At 47.2% G+C, this 25,739-nt stretch overlaps 3 protein-coding genes across 3 annotated transcripts; 2 read left to right on the plus strand and 1 right to left on the minus strand.

Moving 5' to 3' along the window:
- Positions 1 to 996: 996 nt before the first annotated feature.
- Positions 997 to 2,107, minus strand: LOC125539648 (protein PHLOEM PROTEIN 2-LIKE A1-like). The gene is made up of 3 exons (XM_048703185.2): positions 1,908 to 2,107; positions 1,676 to 1,797; positions 997 to 1,581 (listed from the first exon to the last, which is right to left on the minus strand). The coding sequence occupies exons 1-3, from the start codon at positions 2,031 to 2,033 to the stop codon at positions 1,203 to 1,205; spliced, it is 627 nt and encodes a 208-aa protein (XP_048559142.1). The 5' UTR covers positions 2,034 to 2,107; the 3' UTR covers positions 997 to 1,202.
- Positions 2,108 to 12,713: 10,606 nt separating this feature from the next.
- On the plus strand, positions 12,714 to 15,401 carry LOC147988497 (disease resistance protein PIK6-NP-like). The gene has a single exon (XM_087534961.1). It carries the CDS (start codon positions 12,714 to 12,716, stop codon positions 15,399 to 15,401), a length of 2,688 nt encoding a protein of 895 aa, XP_087391087.1.
- Positions 15,402 to 21,545: 6,144 nt separating this feature from the next.
- LOC125543041 (Ypt/Rab-GAP domain of gyp1p superfamily protein) lies at positions 21,546 to 25,215 on the plus strand. The gene is made up of 8 exons (XM_048706288.2): positions 21,546 to 22,150; positions 22,502 to 23,163; positions 23,539 to 23,655; positions 23,732 to 23,910; positions 24,002 to 24,095; positions 24,211 to 24,288; positions 24,401 to 24,502; positions 24,705 to 25,215. The coding sequence occupies exons 2-8, from the start codon at positions 22,615 to 22,617 to the stop codon at positions 24,834 to 24,836; spliced, it is 1,251 nt and encodes a 416-aa protein (XP_048562245.1). The 5' UTR covers positions 21,546 to 22,150; positions 22,502 to 22,614; the 3' UTR covers positions 24,837 to 25,215.
- Positions 25,216 to 25,739: the final 524 nt, after the last annotated feature.

Genomic DNA, 25,739 nt, shown 5'->3' on the forward strand with positions numbered 1-25,739 from the left:
AGGTCTAATCTTTAGTCTTGGTTTGAGATACGAACCGAGACTAAAGGGCATCGCACCCTTTAGTCCCGGTTCGTGTCTCAAATCGGGACTAAATGGCTCATTTGAACCGGGACTAATGCCTTTAGCCGCACGAATTGGGACCAATGCTCACATTAGTCCCGGTTCGTGACTGAACCGGGACTAATGGGCTTATCTAGCCCGAACGAAAGCCCTGTTTTCTACTAGTGACTCCACTACTTTTAGAGGATCAGTTAGATCCGGCAATAACTTAGTAGAGTAAATATGTTCTCCCAAAAGTGTACTTCATTACTTTTAGGGGATTGGTTAGAAATGCCCTTATGTGAAGTGTTATTCTAATCCTGCCTTTTCTAGGGCTTTGGAGGGAAACAGGGACTAGGTCGGGCCAGGTTTGGTGTTGACTGATCGATTGGCTAGAGCCTATCTAGAGGTAGATGGCTAGCTAGGGTTTTACGGTACATGCGTAGATGCGCACTCCCTGGCTTGTCAGAGCATTTCATGATTCACATGGTATGTAAATGTGAGCTATGACTCATCGGGGTGGTTTGCTGACTTTTAAGAGTATTACTCCCTCCGTACCTAAACTAGCCTACCAAAATAACTTATATTTAGATACAGAGAAAGTAGTATATAATTGGTTTAAAGGAGTACATTTGTTGAGAATAAAAAATTGGGTAAGAGAAGTCTACAAGACTCAAACGTGCATGCATGCCCACGTCTATTGGTTTGCATTTTCTATTGGGCGTGGTGCTGTCTGCCCCAATAATGGATTCTCAGATGCATCGGGTGGTTGCTATAGGGCAAAAGCCTATTTTGAGAGAGGGTTTTACATTACATGCGTAGATGCACACTCCCTGGCATGTCAGAGCATTTCGTGATTCACATGGTATCTGACTGTGAGCTGTGACTCGCCGGGGTGGTTTGCTAACTTTTCAGAGTAATATTCCCTTTGTACCTAAACTAGCCTACCGGAATGACTTATATTTAGATACAGAAGAAAGTATATAATTTGTTTAAAGAAATACAAATGTTGAGAATAAAAAAATTGATAGGAGCAGTCTACAAGACTCAAACGGGCATGCATGCCCACGTCGTCGGGTCAGCTCGGAGCACAAGTGATTCCTCAATCTAATCAATGATAGTAGTACTAGTTGATAACCAAGCAGAACCAAATAAAATGTCCATCACGTTTTGGGGGCGATCCTGATGCCCCTGACGACGAGCCCACTCTTCCAGTGCCCACCGTCCTGAGACATGGTGACCACAAGCTCCCCACCCTGCTGCCCCTTCTCCACCTCTACATCCCCTACCTTGAGCGGCAGCCACTGGCCCCTGGCCTTCTTCTCCATGCTCTCCTTGCGCCCCTGGGCCCTCGCGCCGGGGAGCTCGAGCTGGAGGTCCACGGGCACCTGCCACCCAGCGCACCCCTGCTTGAGCATCACCTCGAAGGCAACCTCGTAGGTGGCCCCCGGCGTGAGCTGCGACAGCTCCAGCTTCCCGTTGACCTCCAGCGACCACACGTTCTTCAGCTCCGCCACCTCCTCTCCGGCAGCGTTGCCGTCGCTGCATGTCAGGTTAAGCTCCGCATCGATATATCAGCGCACGTAAGCAAATTCCATAGGTGGCATCCCTAAGTCTAGAATTCCATAGGTGGTACCTTCCTTCTCCCGGGGGCGGGGGCAGCCAGGCCCAGTAACTGGGGTCCTCCGCCCAGGCGATGGACAGGCCTCGAGGGAGCAGCATGAAGCAGCTGTTGCCCTTCTCATCCACCCAGTGCTTCTGCGTTTACATGGATACACAATCATGTTATGTTCGTCCAGAAAGCAGCAAAGCTCATAAGATCCAGTTCATGCTCATCAGAAGCAAGTCCGTGTATGTGTAATATTCACCTTGGTGGGTCGTTCGGGTTGCGTCTTGTCCGAAGTAGTAGAGGTGCTGCGCTCGGTGATAGTAGCAGCCGGTGCCGCCGGCGAGCCGAAACAGCACGGGCATAGTCGCGACAGTGCCGTACCCATTGGCAGCTTCTCCACGAGTGCAACTAGAGCTCAGACGTGAGACAGGTTGTGTCTGACATATATATGGACCTAGTTGCGGGTGGTCTAGAAGCCGGAGACGACCCTGCATTAGGTTAGTGATGGAGAGATCTAATTCCTCTAGCACTGATTAAGCATGGGATCTGGTTCCCACGTGATGAAGTTCAAGAGAATCTACTTTCTTGGCAAATGATAAGTACGCATTATTGTTGCACTGATGCTCTGCTTTTTATTGAAATGTCATGCTTGCATTGATGCTCCTTCACGCTCTTGTTTGGAGTGGCAGACATGCATGCTTACACATCCGGCCCAAGTAAATTGCATCCACAGTCCTCATAGTTGCTGGCAAGGTCGGCGATGGTCCTCGAGCTTGCAACGTGCCTCACTAAGGTCCTCAAGCTCGAGGATACGGCCCATCATTGGTGGCCCATCACTAGTAGAAAAAGGACTTTTAGTACCGGTTTGTAAGGACCTTTAGTACCGGTTCTGAAACCGGTACTAAAGGGTGGGCACTAAAGGTCCCCCCTTTAGTCCCGGTTTAGCACGAACCAGGACCAAAGGCCGCCCATCACGTGGCACGAGGCATGCCATGGTCTTGGGGGCCTTTAGTCCCGGCTGATGGATTTTTTATATATATTTTTTTGAAATAAAGCAAAAACAGCCCGCCTACTGGGCCGGCACGGTCTGCATACGACTAGAAACCCAACCTCTAGTTGGGCCAGGATGCAGGCCCGTACGGCCCAGTAGGCCCCACAGGGCAGAAGACTTGCAATAGGCCCACAAAGGCCTGCTTAGAGAGGAGCTCGACACGGTAGCCGCGGCAGGGCTTATAAACCAGTGCGAGCTCCTCTCAACTAGCGAGGTGGGATTAAACATTGTGCACTGCGGGTGGCAGCGCACCACCTTTAGTACCGGTTGGTGGCTTCAACCGGTACTAAAGGGGGAGGGGGGTCTTTAGTACCGGTTGGAGCCACCAACCCGTACTAAAGGCCATCACCTTTAGTACCGGTTGGAGCCACCAACCCGTATTAAAGGGGAGTCTTTAGTACCGGTTGGAGCCACCAACTCGTACTAAAGGCCATCACCTCTTTAGTACCAGTTCGTGTCACGAACCGGTACTAAAGGTTCGCCACGAACCGGTACTAATGAGCGCCGCCCGCCTAGCCGTTAAAACCGACACTATTGGTCACATTAGTGCCGGCTCAAATACAAACCGGGACTAATGAGCTGAACATTTGACCCTTTTTCTACTAGTGCATGCAAGTCCCACAAGGCAAACTCAGAGACTAAATGGGATCTTCATTCGGCGCCGGCGTCTTCGCATTGGGTCAGATCTTCGTCTTCGGGGCAATGTGCTACATTGCTGATTTGACATGTCGTCTTTTTTTAAAAAAAGATGATAGTCCCCGGCCTCTGCATCAAAGCGATGCCTGCAGCCTATTTTTTAAACCTAAGTACGGTAGCAAGATCTCAGGTCTAGTACAGGCTCCCAAACAGAGTCCAAAAAAAAGGAATAAATAAATGCCATAGTCGGTGAAAAAAATAGCATGCTCCTCAGGAGATCCAAGGATGTCGGAGAAGTGGGCGAAAGCAGCCTCAGCAAGGGATGTCAGCTCAGAGATGATGCTATCGTTGACCTTGAGCGAGAAGATGCGGTTCTTCTTGAGCCAATGGACAACATGGATGTGCGGGAAAGCGGAGATAGCATCGCAATTCTTGAGCTATGCAAAACGCGTGCGTTGCATGGAGATGAAGCGATCCAAGGACGTGAGGCCGAACTTAGCACAGAATAACTACAAGTGTTTCCCTATCATTTTGAGGAAGTGTGCATAGAAATTATCAATAATTGTCTTTCTGGAGAGAGTAATAATGATTTAGCTTGAGTCGTGATCTCTCTGGTATGTGTATAATTCACATGCACTACATGAGGAGATAATACTTTGAATAAAACTTGGAGCAAAGATCAGCTCATTCAATTTCAAATTGATCGTCCATAAATGTAAACCGTTTTTGCCCTCGGAAGATAAAGGGAATACCTTTTTCTTAACTCGATCACAAGGAGACCTGGAATTCTAAGGAGACCACATTTCTACTCAAGCATGAGCAAGTGTTCTTTAGATAGACGGTGACATAACCAGCATAACGGTGCCATAACATGCTCAAATGTGTCAATAGGTATTTGATAAGATTCTTTTTCAGATTTAGTGGGTGAAGGCTCTCTTATAATCTCAATATGAGAGCACCCGAGGCCTCCCAACAAGTTATAACTAGCAATAGGTTCCAAAAGGAACTAAAAGAACGAACAAAAAATAGCAAGCACAATAATGTTTCTCTTACCAATTTCCACTTACCAAGAGCACTACACTCCCTAACAACGGTGCCCATAAGTAAATTTTATTTAGGTTGCTGAGTACGATGAGAAGTACTCATTGTGTATGTTGCTCATGTTGGTGATCACTATAGAGATTGACGACTACGACAATGAGTACTATATGATGAGACGTGGAGATGACATTGATGGATTTCTTTGACTTTTGCCTGTAGAATCTTTGATGGTGCGACCACTATCTTCATTTTCTGTTGTGTTATTTGGATTCCAATTATCATCATTTATGTAACAGGCATATGATCCGAATAATGTAAACTTTTTACTGCTATTTTTTTATCAACGAACATGTGATACTCATGCTACCCTACCTTGTTATCTGCAACTCATCCTTGGGACAGATAATGGTTTATGGTGTGACTCCTGGACCCCACGGTTGTGATCTCAGAAAATAATCCTGCATTTACTTTGATTATGGAAGCACTGCTAACAATCTCAAGTTCAATTATAACTTATCTCATAATTTTCATTTCATAATATTTTTAAATAAGTTACATTTAAGAATATCTTCGAGGTAATTACGCAAAGCTGCGACTTTACTGAAACAAATGATATTTCCCCACAACCGCTTGGTTTTTTAACGCAAAACCGCATGTTTTGTACTAATATTTAACATAGACCACAAATGTACTTGTTTAACTATTTTGCAATGGATTCCAATAGGGTGGGCCCATTGGGTCATGGTGACAAAAAAAGGCCACACAGGGCAGTTAACTTTTGTTTTATCCCCCCCCCCCCCCACCACCACCACCACCACCACCAAAAAAAAAAGAAACAACCATGCTTGGAGGACAATGCTGAATTCAATGGTATTGATTGCGAATCAACCTGTGGTTGGATGGTTAGAGGGACTGTGGTATTCCAACCCACCAGGGTTCAAATCCTGATGCTCGCATTTATTCCTGGATTTATTTCAGGATTTCCGGCGATGCGCATTCAGTGGGAGGAGACGTTCCCGTCGACGACGAGGTGCATACGGTGACTTCGTAAATTTCAAGATGATATGCCGGCTCAGTCTTTCGAAGGTGCTCATAGAGGTAGGGTGTGCATGTGTGCATTCATAGGGATGAGTGTATGCGCGTGTATATGAGTGCTTGCGTCTGTACTGTGTTAAAAAAAATCATATTGATTTTGTATTGCAGATTTTAATAAAAGAATATTATAACCTTAGTCAAAATTTACAAAAGTCAGACTTAAAACAAATCTAATATGGCAAAGTAAATAAAAATGAAGGGTTATATCATTCGTGGAGACGTGCATGATTACTAGTAGTACTTTTGATAAAGGAGATGGATTCATTACTATTACCTCTATACCAAAATATAAGGAATAGATTGTTGGGTCAATAGCTCATGTGCGACACATTTCATGTAAATTGGAAGGGATGCAACTTTGTTCGAGTTGATGGCTCTGGTGCAACACATTTGAGCCCGTAAATAGTCCAGGCACAATATGACCCTTAAACTCAAATGATGCCCTCATTAGCTGTTAGTGGTTGGACCCACCACTTATCCACGTATGCACGGACCCACCACTTGTCCATGTAAGAGTGGGACCCACTATTTGTCCAAAGTTGTGATGTCATGGTTGATACTCTCTATGAACTTGTAATACAAGTATGTAGATTTGGGATTTGATTAACCCTGATGGTACTTCCATCAGGTTGAATTCTAGCAGATATGTACCACTTGCAAGGCCTGACGTTTCCATCAAACCTCTGCACCTTGCATAAAATTTCTGTTTATCAGTCCACATAGTCTTAGTATCAAACTCATGTTTGACTGCATAAGTCTTGAAACACATTCTGAACTCCTTCATGCTTGGGAACAATTTGCCTACTTCAATAACAAGATTTTCTTTGTCATACACACTTACAAGCTCATCATCATATGCATCATCCACATCATCTGCAGCATCTTTCATCAGCTGTCCATCCACATCTTCACAAGCATCTATGTCAGGATCATTAGGCAAGCTCGATTCATCCCTCTCTTTCTCATCTTGATCATCTGCTGGATGGATCTACTAGAATGCCAAAAAAAATTGGCCATCTTAGTGTCAGCCATTGGTGCAATGACCAAATCAGTAGTGTCTTCTAATTGTACCGAATTCCAATCAACACAAACAACCCTTGCAACACCATCACAGGCCTCTTATGCATCTTGAGCGGGCCCCTCTATTACTGTCACTTCAACCATACACATGGCGTTATCTGTCTCTGTGAAGCCCAATCCTCATCTACCATCTGCGAAGCCAACTTTGAGGGCACATATCCAACCTTAGAATCTGATTTCAGATCAACGGGCTCTGCATGAAAGGTAGTTTGTTTGCTTGCCCAGCCATCTTACCGATCAATTTCATCAACCATCTCTTCATCATTCTCAATTCTAACATAATCACCCTTCCAATTATCAAACCATAACAATGCTATCTCTTGCTCTGGACCCAAACAAATGATTTCCCCAATTTTCTCCACAACATTCCTCACGAGCCTCTCTCCATGCTTTGTATCTCCTATGGATTGATCTCTTCAAATTCAACCTCCCATTTCACAATTGTATCTCTCTCTATGTCTCGCACGCTACCATCAACTAGCTTTGCTTTAGATGGTAAGAATTCAACACTAAATTCGAAGGTCCGAGCAACATTGCCCCTGTCTATCAATGGCGGGCACTGTGGGGCAGTGAAAGCAGATGAGGCACACATCGCAGGGTTGAAGAGGTTGGACAGGGTGATTACCTGGTTGACGTTGTCTCTCGTGGCTCCATCTCGTTCAGCCCTACACCGCCCCGCCGCCGCTCCCTAGTCCCACCCACCTCCACAATCTGGATCCCGTGGAAAACAGGGGCCAACAGAGGCTCACTTAGGTCAGATCTAACTCAAGACGAAGGGGAATGGTGCCGAATACACTCACCACATGCGCAGCCGCAACCGTGGACGAAAGCTCCGCCACCGCCACCGCCGCCGCTGACAAGAATGAATAAGAGAGCAACAGCCAGGAGCAGGGGAGAAGCACGTGTTCAGTCAGGCGGGGAATCGATGCACTGCCAAGTGGGACCCACCACCAGATGCACTGATTAGTTTGACCCACTATTTTTACCTTAACCCCAGTCCCATTGACGACCGGACCTGTGTTTTAACCATCTGGTCATATTAGGGATATTATTGCCATGTAAGACGGTGCACAGGAGCTATTTCTGGCAACTACGTCACACTCCTTCCAATTCACATGAAATGTGTCGCACATGAGCTATTGACCCATAGATTGTTTGGGGCAACTCCAAGGTATGGTGTAATTTGAACTAAAACCATGATGCTTATAATGGAACGGAGGGTTAGTACCATTGATAAAGGAGATGGATCCGTTCCTGTATGTGGATTGTTTACACCAACTCAGTAGCGTGTAAACCCAATAGATTACATGTCGCTCTTCAGAAGAAAGGAATAAATAAAAGGGAGCAAATCCATCAGCCTGTCACTTGGATACCACCCTAATGGTTGCAGGTTAAAGACACGGATCTGCATTTCTTTCTGTCTTTGTACGCTTCATTCTCTGCACACTTGTTGGACAAGGATGACAAATTTAGCATCTGTTCTTTTCTTTTTTGAGAGGAATCTGTTCTTTAAAGTTTTTTTTTTGACAGCGAATAGACTTTATTCCTCACATAATAGACAAGTCATTTACATAACTGTGGTAAAGGATTCTCACACGTAGATGGGATGGATGCTAGAGATCAAGCTAGTAAATCCAATCGCTACAATAATTTTGATAATGTGTAAGCATGCATGCTGAGATAATCGGATGCAGTAGGGATCACTCTCTTAGATATACAGGATGGGTGTGGCTTGGGTTTAGATGAGTCACCAGCTGGCTTTTAATAGTCGAGGTAGGCTACTTGGGTCGGTGATCTTCAATGAGTTAGGTGGAAACCACTGGCAGTAGGGGGAGGTGGGATTAGTGCGTTCGGACTGTCGAAGTCTTATGTGGTGGGCGTCCGAACTCCTGTACTCCACCCCTCGATTTTGGGCCAGACTATGTGATTTCAAACATCCATCCGTGTCCAACCCAATGGACGTCCCCATTGAGATCTAAAGGTGTCTGGTTCAGACCCCTATGAGGGTGGAGTAGGGTCCGCATACCATGTTGGTGATGTCCTTGGGGCATATATAGACAGACTAGGCAAATTTGGCTTCTCAAACATTCATGGACGCGTCTGGGAGTGTTCATTTGAAGCCTCTATTTTTTGCACACACAGTCATGCTCTCATTCCCCCTTATATGTCCGGTCACGTACATGTGACTGGTGAGGAGAAAAAAGGAGGAAGGAAAGAAAAGGGAAAATAAAGAGGAAGGTGGTCTGCATGGGTTGAATCCTATATGGCATATTGACCGGACACGGGTGGGCACTCCTTATATTGCCTCTATAATATATACTTCCTTCATTTCAAAATATAGTGCGTCCGCGTTTCCCGAGGTCCAACTTTGACCATAAATTTAACCAACAAGACCAATTGCGACGGGAGAAAATTATATAATTGAAAATTTCTTTCAAATACGAATTTACTGATATAAATTTTGCTCCCGCCGCAATCGGTCTTGGTAGTTAAATTTACGGTCAAAGTTAAAGCACGTGGATAGAGGAAGCACTACATTATGAAATGGAGGGAGTATATGGGTTGAGAACATATATGAAAATAAAGGCCAGAGGTCTGATTGTGTCAGCTTTTTGCTTCTATAATATCTTATGTCCGGTCAGTGACCCGGGCGTTCATCCGGTCAATTTTGATGGACCGGCCGTAGATGCTCTTGCCTTACCTGCCTGGGTTACAACTTTTTTTTAAAAGAAAAGGCGGTCCTCCATTGTTGAGTCTTGATGTCGTCTTCAACATGCCATAGGCAGGATGTGGGGGGACTCAGGGCATCTCCAGCCGCGCCCCCAACAGGCCCCCCCAGGCCACTTTTTCGGCGCCGGCGCCGAAAAAACGGCCCAGTCGCGCCCCCAGGACGCCGAAAATCGCCGGCTCGGACCTTTTTTCCGCCCGGCGGTCACAGGCCGAACCCGGCGCGCTGGGGAGCCGTTGGGGGCTCCGGCGCTAGGGAAAAGCACGCCTGGCTCACACCGACAGGGGAAAAGTCAAGGTTTTCTTCCCCCGACTCGCCTCGCACCCCCCACGCCCTCGGCCACCACTAGCTATATACCGGCGACGGCCGCCGCCCTACTCCGCTAGATAGCCATTCCCCGCCGGAAAATAGCAGCACTTCGCCGCGGCAGCCCCTCCCGCAGCAGCTGGGCGTTTCCGGCCGCGGAGGCGCGGTTTAACGGCGGGTACACGCCCACCGAGCGCAAGGTGTTCGGCGTTTTGCCTGACTCGGCGATGGACTCGGACGAGGAGGAAGAGCTCGCCGCGCTGCTGGAGGAGGAAGCCGCGGCCGACGTCCAGGAAGAAGAGCATCTCATGGTGCTCGCCGCCCTCGCCCAGCTGCTGGCGAGCAGTGAAAAGCCGCGGCGAGGTGGCTCGGCGCCGGGGCGGGTGAAAGCAAAGAACCGGCATCGTCTGCAAGGCTACTGCATGCTCTACTCCGACTACTTCGCCGATGCTCCACTTCATGGTGAGAGAACATTTCGGCGCCGTTACCGGATGAGCCGAAAGCTCTTCCTCAGGATTGTGAATTCCATCCGGGAGTTCGACAACTACTTCAAGTGCAAGATGGATTGCACTGGCGCTCTTGGATTCACCTCCATCCAGAAGTGCACGACAGCGATGAGGATGCTTGCATATGGAGCTCCAAGTGATTCACTCGACGACTATGGGCGCATGGCCGAGTCCACCAGCATAGAGTGTTTCTACAAGTTCTGTCGGGCAGTGGTGGCAGTGTTTGGGCCACAATACTTGAGAATACCCAATGCGGAAGACACTGCTCGGATCCTAGCCCAGAATGCAGCTAGAGGATTTCCTGGGATGCTTGGAAGCATCGACTACATGCATTGGAAATGGAAGAACTGCCCATTTGGTTGGCAGGGGATGTACAAAGGCGCCAAAGGCGGTTGCAGTGTGGTGCTTGAGGCGGTAGCAACACAGGACCTCTGGATTTGACACTCCTTTTTTGGTATGACAGGAACTCACAATGACATCAACGTGCTGCAGTGCTCTCCTGTTTTTGCCAAGCTCGTTGAGGGCCATTCTCCTCCGGTGAACTTTGAGATCAATGGGCACCAATACAACAAGGGGTACTATCTAGCTGACGGCATCTATTCGAGATGGTCGACATTTGTGAAGACGATCTCAAACCCTGTGCCAGGAGGCAAGAACGCCTGGTTGCGAAAGTTCAGGAGGCTTGCCGGAAGGATGTCGAGCGGGCATTTGGTGTGCTCCAATCTCGATTCGCTGTTGTTCGGTACCCCGCTCAGACCTGGTCGAAAGATCAAATGTGGGAGATCATGACTTGCTGTGTCATCTTGCACAACATGATCATCGAGAGCGAGCAAGAAGACCCAGTGATTGACACTGAACCATACTACAGGCAGGGTCCTCTAGCCGAAATTGATCACCAGCTACCGGCAACTTGGACTGCCTATCTCAGTATGCGTCAGGAGATCCGAGACCCACAGGTGCATCATCAACTGCAGAAAGATCTGATTGAGCACCTATGGAGGCTTAAGGGGGACGCCTCGTGATGAAATACGAGTTTTTATTTGTTGAACAATATAATTTGTATTGAATTATTTGTTGTTGTAGTATTTTGTTGAAGTATTTGATTTTTTTGTGATGAAATATGTGATAAGAAATAATTGTGTTGATAATTGAACGCCGAGACACGGCGAACCACGCCGAATATGGGCCTATTCTCGCCCATATGAGCCGTTTATCCGCTGAAATTGGGCTGCAAAGTGGGCCAATTTCGGCGCCTGGGGGCGAGCTGGGGACGACGACTGGGCGCAAACCCGCCCCCAGCGCCGAGTGCATCGCCGGCTCGCCCCCAGGGACGATTTTTATGCATCCTGGGAGGGGGGGGGGGGGGGGTAGGGCCAACGGCTGGAGATGCCCTCACTTGTACGCTGGCGGACGCGAAGAATAATCCATTCCAATCCACAACCAAAGCCCACACAACCTCGCATGGCGGATTGGCAGCTATCCACGCCGCTAAGCTAAGCCTGCAGCAACCATGGCTGAGCTCGCCTCGCGCGCCGTCCAGTCGCTGCTAGGCGTCATCCGCGACGAGACCCGTCTCCTGGGCCGCGTGGAGACGGACGTGAAGTTCATCATGGAGGAGATGGAGAGCATGAACAGCTTCCTGCTGCACCTCAGCAGGAGCGAGGGGCACGGCGAGCCGGTCCACACCTGGATGAATCAGGTCCGGGTGCTCGCCAACGACTGCAGCGACAGCATAGACAGCTACCCTCTGCAGCAGTTCCGCTGTGTGCCGCCATGACAGGTGCCCCCTGGGTTACATCTTCTGGTGGGTTCCCCTTTACATGAAGAAGCTGGCCGCTCAGCACAAGGCCGCCACCCAGTTGAACGAGCTAAAGGTCCGTGCGCGCGGCGTCGCTGATCGACGCCTCCGGTACGATGTCCACATCCCCAATCCGGCCACCACTGGCAGCCGAGGCGACCCTGCATTATTGTCTTATGTCATAGGGGTGCACCATGGGGAAGAAGAAAAAGATGAAGGTGAAGATGACGGGCCCGGCATCGGCTATCGGCTCGCAGTCAGGGAACTCGTCTTTGCTGAGCCTTGCACCAAGGAGGAGTGCAGGGTGGAGCTGGTTGAATGGCTCCGCCAAACCCAAGTTTGTGGTGGTGTACCTTGGACCATACCCATTCCGGTATTCAATCAAGAGGAAGGCACTAGTACCGTTGGTGGCATAGGAACCATCACCATTGCGGAAAGCAACCAAGAGGAAGGTAGCGCCTATGGTGAACTGAGGACCTTCACCATTGCCGGCCAAGAGGGATTCAGGAGCATCGCCATTGTAGCACCCCAACAAGAGGATGGAATTGATGTTGCGTCTGCCGTGTTTATTGCTAATGAGGCCAAGTTCGATTACAAGTTAACAATCAACATCTTCACGGGGCAGGAGCTGATGCCTACCGGCTTGCCAGCAGGGCCATTCGACATTCTCGAGTCCATCATGAACCAGTTTGATATAGAACAAGTCGAAGAGGCAGAGCTGTGAAGTCAATGAGGCACAACAACCCAAGCTGAGAGACGTCGACCAAAAGATTGACAAAATCAAGGCGAAGATTAAAAAGCATCTCCATACAACAACGGCAACAATGTTTGACAATAATGTTCCACTGCCGGAACCCTTGGATATACTTCTTCAAAGCATTCATGAGCAGCTGTGGGTTCAGGTGGTCAACACAGGTTTAAGCACCGATCAAATGAAGGAGCAGAAGATTGATGAAACAGCCAAGAAGATTAAAGAGCACATGGAATCAAAGTCCTCGCCCGTTCGCCTCAATCATAACGAGTATGTAAACATCCTCCAGAAGCGGCTTGCAAGAACTGATGAGGAAGGCACAGAAAATTCCGATGATGGAATCAGCAAAAATATCAAAGAAATCATGCTGAAGATCAAATCGGTGGAGGAAGCCACAGAGAAACTAGGTGATGAGCAACACACCAAGAAGATCAAAGAAACGGCTGAGAAGATTATTATGGTAAACAAGCTGCAGGCGCTGCTTCTCAAGCCCAACGAAGCAAACAACCAGGAGGAGGAGAAGAAGAAAGGCACAGATAAACTACATGCTGAGAGCCAAATGTTGGAAAAGAAGATTGAACAGATCACGACCAAGACAAATGCAGTCTTGCAGGATATCAAAGAGAAGCTACAGTCTAAAATGGCCGAGAAGATCCAAGGGTATCTGGCAAATAAAAAGACCCTGATTTTGCTCATTGGTATGGATTATTCATACAAATGGGATGAGATCATGAAGGCTTTGAGCTCTTTAGGTTGTGCCCCTGGCAGTGCCGTGGTAGTGACCACAAGGTACACCCACGAGGCCGAAGAGTTTTGCAATCCACCAAAGCAGCCTATACTCTGTTCTCTCGCTGGTTCCTACTACAAGAAAGTTCTCGAGATTATGAAGAACCAGCCCATCGATTACAATACCAGCATCTTTCGTGATATATTGGAGAAATGTGAGCCGCGTCAATTCAGCATGAAAATCTTCACTCATGCAATGTTTGCTAATCCTAGAAGAAAGAAGGAAGACCTGGATAAGTTGCTTGAAACCCTGGCTCCAAGAGGATCACTGGATAAAACTAATAACAAGAAGATGATAAAGTTCTCCTACAATGATCTGCCCAAAGATTTCAAGACCTGCTTGCTGTATCTAGCTATCTTCAGGCCTAAAGATGGTAAGAAACCTGAAGCCATCTTCCGGTCCAAATATGATAGGAAACCTGAAAAAGAATATGATATGATCAACCGGTCAAGACTAGTAGGGCGGTGGGTGGTGGAAGGCCTGATAACAAAACAGGACTGGTCAAGTTCAGTGCGTCAGGCTGAGCGATGTTTCAATGCGCTCATCGACCGATACCTTATCTGTCCTGTTGGCAACATTAGTGCTACAGGAAAGGTCAAGAGCTGCATAGTTGATGGTACAGTTCAGGAGTTCATTACCATGGTTGGCAGGAAAGAGCACTTTGTGGGAACAGGATTATCACGCCACATGGCTAGACAGTTGTCCGTTTTCAGTGGCATACGACTCCATAGCTCATATATCTCGGAATGCACCTTGGGAAAACTCAGCGGAACACCTAAATTGCCTTTGGTCAAGGTGTTGGATTTAGAAGGGTGTAAAGACTTGGACAATAAAAAGTGCCTCAAGCACATCTGCAACAACATGTTACTGCTTAAGTATCTGAGCCTGAGGAATACAGGTATAACTGAGCTGCCCTGTCAAATCAACAACCTCCATCAGCTGGAAGTACTGGACATCCGGCAAGAGAAAAATATTGTGGCTGCATCCACCACCAGGGATGTCGTGCTCCTCAAAATCAAGCGTCTGGCTGGTAGTCGAACTCCAACTGATCTTGAAAATATTGCTACTGCATACACCACCAGAGATGTTCTGCTCCTCAAACTCAAGCGTCTGCTGGCTGGTAGTCCAACTCCAACTAAAAGTGAACACGCCCGGATTCCTCGAGGGATAGGGAAAATGACAAACTTGGAGGTACTATCCACTGTCAAGGCATCACAGTATCGCGATTTCAAAGACATTGGCAAACTATGGCAGCTGAGGAAGCTGGGTGTGGTTCTTGACGACGACAAGCCAGATCACCTCACTTATTTGCTTGAAGCAATCGGTGATCTGAGTGAGTCCCTCCAGTCTCTGTCTATCACTCTAACCCACGGCAAGGGTGGCCTACCTTGCAACACAGACATAGAAGAAAACATTGGAGACAATTACTCAAACAACCCTCCGAAGCTACTTGAGAGCCTAAGAATCGACGGATACACATGCAAGGGGCAGCTTCTTCCATGGTTGCTCAAAGATAACAAGCTACCTGCACTTGTCAAGGTAACTCTGCAAAATACCTATCTGAACAAGGGTAATATGGAACACCTCGCCGAGCTGGACAACTTGTGCTATCTCAGGCTTATGTGCGGCGCCTACACCGACAGCAGGCTCTCCTTCCTTTGTGCTAAATTCAAAAGGCTCAAGTATCTTCTCGTTGAGTGTGGCAAGCTTGATGAGATCAGCTTTGATGTTGGAGCAGCTCCTGAGCTCAGCAAGATCGCCTTGTCCTTCACCAGCATGGAGGATTCCCTATCTCCCTGTCTCTCTGGGATAAGCAATCTTATACAGTTGAAGGAGCTCGAGTTCAACCGCGATGAAATCCCAAGTCAGGTGATGCAAGACATAGCAAACCATCCAAACAAGAAGAACCTTGCTCTTAGAAGGATCAAAGCCAGCCAGGGACAAGAAGCTAGCGCAGCTGCAGCGGCGCCTTGACTCCAGCGCAGTGCAGTGCTGCAAAGGTCGTTCCTCTCTTCTCAATTCAGTTGGGTGAATAAGGATATTGATTTGATGCTGAAGGAAAGACGTACGTGCGATCTTTCCATCCATTCATCATCGAATTCCATGTGTGGTTTGTGTGTGAGCATGTGTGGTTATTTATTATGCTTGTGTGTGTACGCACGTTTAATACTTGCGCAGAAGTGCTTGAGTGCTGATGTGTGCCTTTGAGTGTGCGAGTTGGATTTGTGTGCCGTTTCTCTCCAGACCATCATGCATGGTTTCATTTTTTCATGTAAAGTGTGATCATGTTTGTGTGCACACAATCATTTTTGTATAAAAAATATATAAATACACACCATGTTGTGATGTATTTTTTATCATCATGTCCTGTTTCCGCAGTTCTATAGCACCGTCCCTTGTCTATATATGGCCAACAAAACCACACCACAAATTCCACTGCCCAGAAAAGCCGTATCAGGTGACAAGATCAACATTTGGAAAGTCATTTGCTATGAAAAATGGATTCTTTATCCCCAGTTTACTGTCCTTACCAACCAAAGTAAACCTATAATATGATTGTGATTGTATTTGCTCTGGTTGTGATTGTATACCAATATACCATTAGAAATAAGCTTGTCATTTGTCAACTGCAAAAAGGGAAATAAGCGTGGTGATGTGTTTATTATAAGACAAGCGGGTCATTATCCATTATGTCTACTTGTTTCCCTACTGCAACAAAACCCAGATGTTGAGTATTGGTGTAATGAAAAAACAATCATTCATATCAGCATGAAAAAAATTCAGGTAGAATAATGTATAGGCCTAAATCAAACTAAAACTGCCCTTAGGAAGAAGTGACAAGTGAGAAGAGCACACATGTTTGGAAAGATCTGGAGATGCGAAAAGAGAAGCATCTGGAAGTGATAGTGGGTGTATTGGTGTAAGAATCAAAAGATTGTCATCAATAATAATAGGTTTGCAACCTTGTCTGAACTTTGGGTGTCGTTCCTATGGAATGGGACAGGTCGAGTTAACCTATGAGCTGTGGATGTGAGATAATCTAAGCGGAGGCGTGTGAAAATGCAGAGTATGACAACTGCCTAATGAACCCAGACATGTAACCGGGCCACATTGTAGTACATTCCTAGAGGATTCTTTCATCGGATACAGTTGCATCCTGGATTTTGTCGATTTTGCTTTTCAGTTGCAATTCCCGGGGCACGGAAACACAAGCAAACAAAACGAAATCAGCCATGTAGTAATGTAGTAGAGAACATGAGAGCCTACGTATATATATATTACCTCAATCTGAAGTTCTGAGCTGGTGTTTCCACTCTGTCTCCTCTGTTTTTTAAACGGGGGTAGGGGTTTCCCCCTGGTTCAGTTGAGCGGGGCGTCATGTAAAATCCCCTTTGGCGACTACTCCGAGGTCCGAGCAGGCCACTGCCATAGATCGGTTTTGCCATGAATCAAGAAACAGAGCAGCGAGCAAGGAAAAGTATCCATTACAGGGTCGGTACCTTACCTGTGGCAGCAGGCGAGACAGTAGACGCACGCTCCATGGGAGTGAAGATGATATCCCTGCACTCTCTGCTTCCTGCAATCTGAAGATGGAAGCATCATCCGGAGGACGCCGCCGCAGCCGCAGGGGGGTGGCACCGTCGCCGCCGTGTTGCGCTCCTGCTGCCTCCGCGGCGGAGACCGCGCGTGGGCGGGGGGACTGGGGGACTGCGGCGGCGACGCTCGATATTTCTTTTCTGTTTCGTGGAACGGCTTCAGCATTTTTCGGGATTTTCTTTCTTTCTTTTGCGCTGTTTTTTTTTCCTTTCATTGGGCCAAAGGGAGTCAAAGGGCCTCCTCCACATCTTTTCTTTCTTTCATTGGGCCAATAGGGAGTCAGTCCCCTGCATGGGCCAAGGGGGCTGCTCCACATCTTTTTTTTTTCTTTGATTGGGTCACAGGGAAAAATAAATGCACACAGATTTTTTTGAGGGAATAAATGCACACAAGTTAATTAGAGGTTTCTTTGTAATCTACGCTCTAAGTAGACCGACTGCAATTACATAAACTATGTTGCATTGGGCTCCTATATATGTTGTGTTGGCTCCTACTGGGTCCCAAAAAAACCACCAACTCAATAAGTCGGTTCTTCACGAAAGTCATGTTCGGCTCCCGAGCTCATTTGAGCTCGGGATGAACAGTAAAATCGAAAAAAATTGAGAAATATTTCAAAAAATTCTGAATTTTTTTGGGTAGAAACATTGACAAAAATTCTCAGTGCTTGCAAAATTTCATCCAAAAATGACATTCCTACAAGTCATGGCAAAAAAACAAAATCAGTAGTCGAAAATGTTTTTGGAAATAACATTTTTGGAGCATCAATTTTGTTTTTTTTTCTGCGACTTCCACAAATGTTATTTTGTCATGAAATTTTGTGAGCTGTGAGAACTTTTGTCAATGTTAGCACCCAAAAAAATTCAGAATTTTTTGAATTATTTTTAAATTGTTTTCGGGGTTACTGTTCACCTGAGCTCATTTGAGCTCGGGCTCAAATACATCACGTCCGGTTCTTCCTATTAGCATTAAATAGTACCACCTCGTCCCCTTAGATTCTAAACTACCAATTTATATACGTCCTGGAGTTACCTATTATCGATCAAACTCAATAAAACCGGCTTGGAAATCAATAAGCGAAAGATGAGGATGATGGCATCAGAATAAGAGAATGAGCCCGATGAAAAGAAAGAAACAATAGCTATCCTATGTGGGGTATTAAGTGGTGCGCAATTAAACGGTTTGGTATAATTAAAGGAGGTTGCACGCTGTGCATGTTAGGATTCAATACGTGGTGCGTAATTAAACGAAGTACGGGACATACTGAAATATGTGGACACATGAGACGGGTAATAATGTCTCCTGTTACAACGTTAAATCCTTTAAACCACAATGTAAGAACTGGCAGTATTTTCTTTTAAGTCAGCCCCAAAGGAGTTTGATTTGTTAAAAAAGAGTTATTCGATTAATATATTTAAACGAGACTAAAACTGTCACAACAACCCGCATAGGGAAACACCGTCCAACCTGGCCACCCACATGAATGCAAATATGCCGCAAAGAAGGAAAAACATGGTTGACGCTATCACTCAGCGACTCCAACTTGTCCATCGACTTCCACCAACGAAGCCCTTGTGGCAACAGACGGCAAGGCGCATGCCAAACAGACAACCACCCGCGTTGGTCGGTGTCCAGATAGCTCCGACACAAGCAACGAACCTTGCTGGAGAAAAAAGCATGGAAATTCAATTTAAATCAAAATGTAAGAACTGGCGGTATTTTCTTTTAAATCAGCCCCAAAGGAATTCAATTTGCTAAAAAGAGTTGTTCGATTAATACATTTAAAGTCAGACTAAAACTGTGACAACAGGCCACATAGGGAAACAACGTCCCACCTGGCCACACACACGAATAAAAATATGCCACCAAGAAGAAAAACATGGTTGAGGTTATCACTCGACGACTTCAACTTCACCATTGACTCCCAACAAGAAAGCCCTCATGGCAACAAACGGCGGGGCTAGGGGGAAAGCAGACAGAGATTTTTTTTTTTTAACCTTAGGGATGACGTCCTAGCAGTGCCAAATGGCAAGTCGCTGTGAAAACCTAGACGTGACTCCCATAGCGCCAAATAATAATGCAGGAGAAGAGACAGCATACGTAGTAGGCACATGCAAAACCGTTGTTGTCTCTATCCCCTGGGATTAGAATAACCACCTTGACAAATTCGTTGTGCATCCCTAGTTTAAGACACGCCCCATTGATAGATAGTTTTGGCTTCATGCATGCTTGGTAGAGAATCGAGCAGATCGACATGCCGGCTCAACGCAGATTATATACAATAAATAAATATGTGATCCGAAGCCGTGTGATCAGCTTAGCTGCCGAATGGTCCGTGGCACGTTTGATGGATCAACATGGAGGGTCTTTGGAGGGTCGTGGTAGTTAGCAGGCACGTGCAACGGACTACTGATTCAATGGACGACTTGAATCCGCTACGGCCGCGTTGCACGGTCGGGTTGGGCGGCAGAGACGATAGGTGGAGGAAACCACGTGGCCCTGTCGCCTTCAGGACACTAATTCAATTCAGAAAACCATCAACTTTAGTTTTCTTTTTAAACCATCATCATTGTGCTGACGGTTTTCAGTAAAACACTGATCGACCGATTAAAGCAGTTTGATGCAAAATCTGACAGGCGGGTCCCAGTGTCAGGTGCCGCGTGGCTGGGGTGGAGATGGCGCCTGCCACGCACGCACCAATGCGCGCTAACTGATCACACAAGTACCAACACCCTAAGGTTTGACCAGTCAAAATCACACACATCGTCGCGCCGCAGCGCACTGGCGCCCGCATGATAGTTGGCCACCGGCAAGCCTGCCTCTTTGCGTCGCCGCCCAGCGCCATCATTGTCCCCTCCCTTCCCCTAAGGCAGGCTGCTGCCACCTGCTCCTGGCCGAGCCGCCCAGCTCCGACCCGACCTGCGACAGCAACATCGTTTCCACCGGCCGCTGTGACCATCGAGCCTACATCTAGCCTTTCTACCTCCGTCAGGGAGCACAGGCGCCGCGGTGGTTGCCAGCTTGACAGGGGGAGAGGAGAGCACGGGAACTGGCGTGGCTGTCAGGGCTCAACCAACAGAGGGACACGATGGATGGGTGGGTGGGGGGGAGCAAGTGGTGGAAGACAGCGAGGAGCGCCTCGCGGCGGGATGGGCACCGGTGCAACTCCTCGTCCAAGCTGGAACCAGGACCTCGCCGCCATTACACAGTTGGGCGGCGCGGTGGCACCACGGACTCCGATGTGGAGCTCCTTCACAACGTTGCCGGTCTGCATCGTCCACCCCCGTAGCGGCCATGGGTGAGCAACACATCCGGCAACCAACTCACAAGGTGCTCGACATAATGCCAGAGAAGGGAAGGGGAGAAGGAGAAGGACACAAGATGTTGACAAGTGGGCCTATTTCAACTTGACGGTTCATGCAAACATTGTTGATTTTTCTTGCCACGTGATCACTTCCAGGCAGGCCATAGGCATTAGGTTTCCACTCGTCAATCAACATTTTTGAAAACTGTCAGAACAATGTTGACGGTTATAAAAACCCAAAATAGGCTGGTTTTCTAAATTAAGGTCCTCAATTATGATTTTGTTTTTTGCAATTTACTCATCGTCACATGTGTGGATAGAAAGCTTGTTTTGTGGTCGCTTGCTCTTTAGTGAACCCAATGAATTGTTATGTTTTAGCTCGCGTTAGGTTCAGCGAGCTTAAGGAAAGAGCTAACTAGTTTCATGAGCCAGTACCAAGGGCGGATTATGATTTTGCCTCCACTCTTTGGCATCTCTAGCTTTCAACTGCAGTGGCGGAGCCAGGAAAATCGGATGAGGAGGATCGAGTGTTGTTAAATATTGTTAGGGAGGCCCACTCCATCAAAAATACACCAATTTAGCAGAAAACACACACTGTTTTCATTAGTGCTAGGCTTAAATCAGTGACATGAGTGGGGAGCCTGGGCCCTGCTGACCCCCCTGTCTCCGCCACTGTCCGACTGTGTATACAAGGTCCATCGACGACAACCCATCACCTTTCGTCTCCTTTTCATCTCCATCTGCAACAGATTGGCATCTACAACAGGTTGGAGCTCCCAAGCGGGTGGAGTTGAGGAAGAATGCGTTGAACGGTCATCGTCTATTTTCTCTTGCGAAAAAAAGACCGGATATATTATAAAGGTTCACAAATAAATACAAGGCATACTAAACAAAACTAGAATTACATCGAGGTGTACCACCAAACAACAACCAGTGTCGTTAGGACCAGCCGTCGACACACCGCACCTCTACCAAACCCCTATTAGCCTTGTCGATGACAACCGGAATGACCCACGGCTTGGTTACAACTAGACGAGCATTTGATTTTTACACACCTCAAATCAACCAAGCTTACTAATTAGGAGCTGTGGCTACAAAACCCTAATTACGAGATTAAGGAAAGCCGAGCCCATCCAAATGAACTCTCCGACCACATCTCCAAGGGCGAGCAAAAGGACAGCCCTACCCTTTTCGGTACACCAACAAGACAACCAATCCTCCCGTTGAGCAGGCGCGCACGTACCGAGGACTCATCCAAAAAAGATCCCCTTTTTATTTCATTTCATTTCACCACCACCAACAACTCTCGATTGATTTGGTCCCGTGCGATACAAAATTGATTGATTGATTGATCGATCCATCATTTTCCGTTCCTCCTTTAATCCTCTGACCAAATCGCCCACCGACCGCTTCCTCCCCCATCCCCCATCCCCATCCCATCACCGCAATGCCGTGCTCGTCTTCAATGGAGGAGATCGCAAGCCGGGCACTGTCGACCCTGTGATCCGCCGCATCGCCCACTCCCCGTCCCCCGTCCCGGCCCTCCACCCGCGTCCGCTGCGGCCGGCGGCAAGGGTCGGCCAGCCCGAATCGAGCTTGTTCACGGCCGGAGAGCGGGGCGAGGTCCGGTCCGGTCCGGGGTGCCGCGAGCGGTCCAGCGGGAGCAGAGTGCTCTGCCGGCCGGCGGTGGCGGAGCCCGGCCTCGGTTGAGCTCGTGGAGGTGGGATTGGGGTTGGGACTCCATCGGCGGTGAGCAATCCCAACAGATCCAGGTGGTGGTGGTGACTCGGTCCCCTTCCTTCTTACAGCTGCTAGAGCTAGCCAGGTACTACCCTTCTTCTTCTCTGTTACTCCCATACTTCACGAGTAGTCTTTTATTGCTACCAAAAATTCAAAATTTGTCTCAGATATGTGAAATGATATCCATTGCCGAGTCTACATTAGTTAGAAAAGAACATGCCAATCTTGTTTGCCGAGAGAGCCTGCTGAATCAATAAAAATGAGTGCCAATACTCCTTAATCACTTTGGAAGACATCGAATCGCATAACTTTGGATGGGATTCTTTACTGTTTACATTTCCGGATGGCTTTTCTACATTTTGGATTTGATTGTTGTGCATGCCAGGAATGGCGACTAAGGAACAAACTCAGGTTTTGTTTTTTGGAATTGTTGTAGGGGTCGACGACGAGAAGGGGAACAGATACAAAAAGCAGGCTTCATTTGGTGGTAGATTGATATTGATAAAGTTGCATATATAGTTGTACCACGTTAGACTTCCGGACAAGAATATGTTTGGGATCCAACCCAGGGATGTGTCCGATGACGATTTCAACCCGAGGAGGAGGAGGTGGTCATTGTGGACCACGCCACCTGCATCCATGCCCACCACCAGCCACACTAGCACGCCCCGGAAGGGCCATGCCAACACCTACCACATGTCGGTCAAGTTTGAAGATCTCTGCGGCTTCATGGTGGAGGGCAATGTGGACGATGTCAACGTGCTGAACGAGGTGAGGGAGAGGATAAGGGAGCAAGGGAGGGTGTGGTGGGCGCTGGAGGCAAGCAAGGGCGCAAACTGGTACCTCCAGCCGAGGATCTCCTCCAACGGTGGCCAGGGTGTGATTAGTGTCACGTCTCTCAAGCTATCAGTGCTCACAAATACAGTTACATTGAGGAGGCTGATCAGGAAGGGGGTGCCGCCAGCGCTGAGGCCGAAGGTATGGCTGTCGGTGTCGGGTGCAGCCAAGAAACGATCGACAGTGCCTGAGACATACTATGACGAGCTGATCAGGGCCACGGAGGGGAAAACTACGCCGGCCACTCGCCAAATCGACCATGTAAGTACATACCTTTCCGCATACCAGGAGCAAATTAAGAGTACATACATCTCTTTCTAGAGAATAAGTGTATGCCTTGTTTAAATTATTAATGAGCAACATCCTGGAAGCAAGCATCAGATGGATTCATCCATATGAATAATTGGTTTTCATATGCTTCATTGGTTTGAGGGTGTTTCAAGCAGCATTCTCCTATTCATACTTGTCGTTTGCTGCAAAGGCCCTTTTTGTAGTTGATCTACTTTGTTTTGATCTTAATATGTAGCTTTATACTGTTCTATCCAGATTGTTGTCCTCACTTATCACCATATATTGGGCTTTATATAAACTAGTTTGGTGAATCTGTGAAGTAAAATGGATGCTTTGCCATTATAGGATCTCCCTCGCACCTTCCCCTGCCATCCCTGGTTGAACAGTGAGGAAGGCCAGGCATCTCTTCGACGTGTACTTGTTGGGTACTCATTCCGTGATTCTGAAGTTGGATATTGCCAGGTAGCCGCCGTGCCAGGTTCTTGTTCATTAACTGTAATTTGTCTCACATAGAACCTCCTAACAGCATGTACTACAGGGTTTGAATTATGTCGCCGCTCTGCTGTTGCTCGTTATGAAGACAGAGGAAGATGCATTTTGGATGCTGGCCGTACTCTTGGAAAATGTTCTTGTCAGTGATTGTTATACTGATACTCTTTCTGGATGCCATGTTGAGCAGAGAGTATTCAAAGATCTGCTAGCCAAAAAATGCCCCAGGTATTTTTTTCCCTTCAATTTTTATGCTAGTATTTCTCAGTGAGAATCATGCCGTGATTGTGAACTATATTCGATTTTCCAAATGGTACAGGATTGCTGCTCATCTTGAAGCAATGGGCTTTGATGTTTCACTTGTTGCCACAGAATGGTTCTTATGTCTCTTCTCCAAAACATTGCCTTCGGAGGTTAGACAGTAGTTTACTTATTGCTTGGTACCAGTGTTTATCTAGCCTGTCAATGATTTGTCCAGAACTTACTGTAAAGCCATTTCACAATTACCATTTTTGTTGTTGTGAACAGACAACCCTTCGGGTGTGGGATGTTCTATTCAATGAAGGAGCAAAGGTCTTGTTCCATGTCGCTCTAGCAATTTTCAAGGTGTGTACCAAGAAAATCTGCTCTTTCCATGTTTTCCCAAAGTGTTTGGGTTCCTTCTGCTTGTTTGGCATTACTCCATTACCATGTTTCATAAGTTATTGAATATCTGCAGATGAGAGAAGACGATCTTTTACGCATCCAACATATTGGTGATGTAATTGATGTTCTGCAGACAACTGCCCATCACCTATACGAGCCAGATGAACTGCTCACGGTAAATATTCGCCCTTTTGTACCCACAGATACATTGAAGTAGTCAGGATGATGCACAATGTTATAAGCGTACTGAGCTGGAACACCAAGAAATTACAGTAAACTGAAAGTCGCCCGTAATTTGGAGTAGTTTGCATGCTTCAAAGCATTTAATTGCCAATATTGGAGTCTGACCTATCCATGTTTACCATTTTCTTTCCTAGTTTGCTTTCGATAAGATTGGCTCCATGACAACGAACACGATCACGAAAGAAAGGAAACGGCACGAGACGGTGGTCATGGCGGAGCTCGACCAAAGAACCAGACGGCTGGGGTCGCTCAAGATGGATGCATGATGCGCAGAAAAAACATGTTGAGAGGCTTAGCTGAAGCCCTGTGTGTTTTGAAGGAAAGGCGAGACGACACTGTGAGTTTGCACTCAGTTCCTGGTCAGACTGGATTCTGCGACGAGTAAAAAACCCACTCGTGGTCCACTGAAAACAGGAATGTATTATGGGAAGTTGCCAAAACTGCAAATGTGGGTTTGTTTTTGGGACCTTCATATTTGTGTGTTTCTGTGCGTGTGCACGATGCCGTGGGAGCAGGTTCTGCCGCTGGTTGAAACCTGTACGAATCCGATGCTTGTCGGCGGCGCTCATGGCATTTGCTTGATTTGTAGTCCCGATTTGTTGTATGTGTGAAATGGAGCTAAAAAGATTTCTTGTGTTTTTACTAGTAACTTGATCTTGCTTCTGGCTTGAAGTTGTGACATGGATTTGATGTGGTTGACAGTTGAGAAAGCCAGGTTGTGAAGGTGTCCAAATTCTCAGTGTTTATGGCATTTGATTTGACCTAGAAAACTGAGCTGCAGGATTGTGTTTAGAAGCCGTATCTAGTGTTCGTTTATTTTTGGTGTTAATTACCAAACGTTCAAGTAAGCTAGCATTGCAAACTCAGCACGAAAATCAGAGTGGCGCAGCGGAAGCGTGGTGGGCCCATAACCCACAGGTCCCAGGATCGAAACCTGGCTCTGATATGTTTTTTTTTATTGTGATATATACGCTGACGTTGCAAATTCAGCAAGAAAATCAGAGTGGCGCAGCGGAAGCGTGGTGGGCCCATAACCCACAGGTCCCAGGATCGAAACCTGGCTCTGATAAGTTGTTTTTTATTGTGATATATACGCTGACGTTGCAAATTCAGCAAGAAAATCAGAGTGGCGCAGCGGAAGCGTGGTGGGCCCATAACCCACAGGTCCC

The sequence above is a fragment of the Triticum urartu genome, chromosome 1A (assembly GCF_056163025.1).
Source record: "Triticum urartu cultivar PI428250 chromosome 1A, HENAU_Tu73, whole genome shotgun sequence".
In the NCBI taxonomy this organism is placed as follows: Eukaryota; Viridiplantae; Streptophyta; class Magnoliopsida; order Poales; family Poaceae; genus Triticum; species Triticum urartu.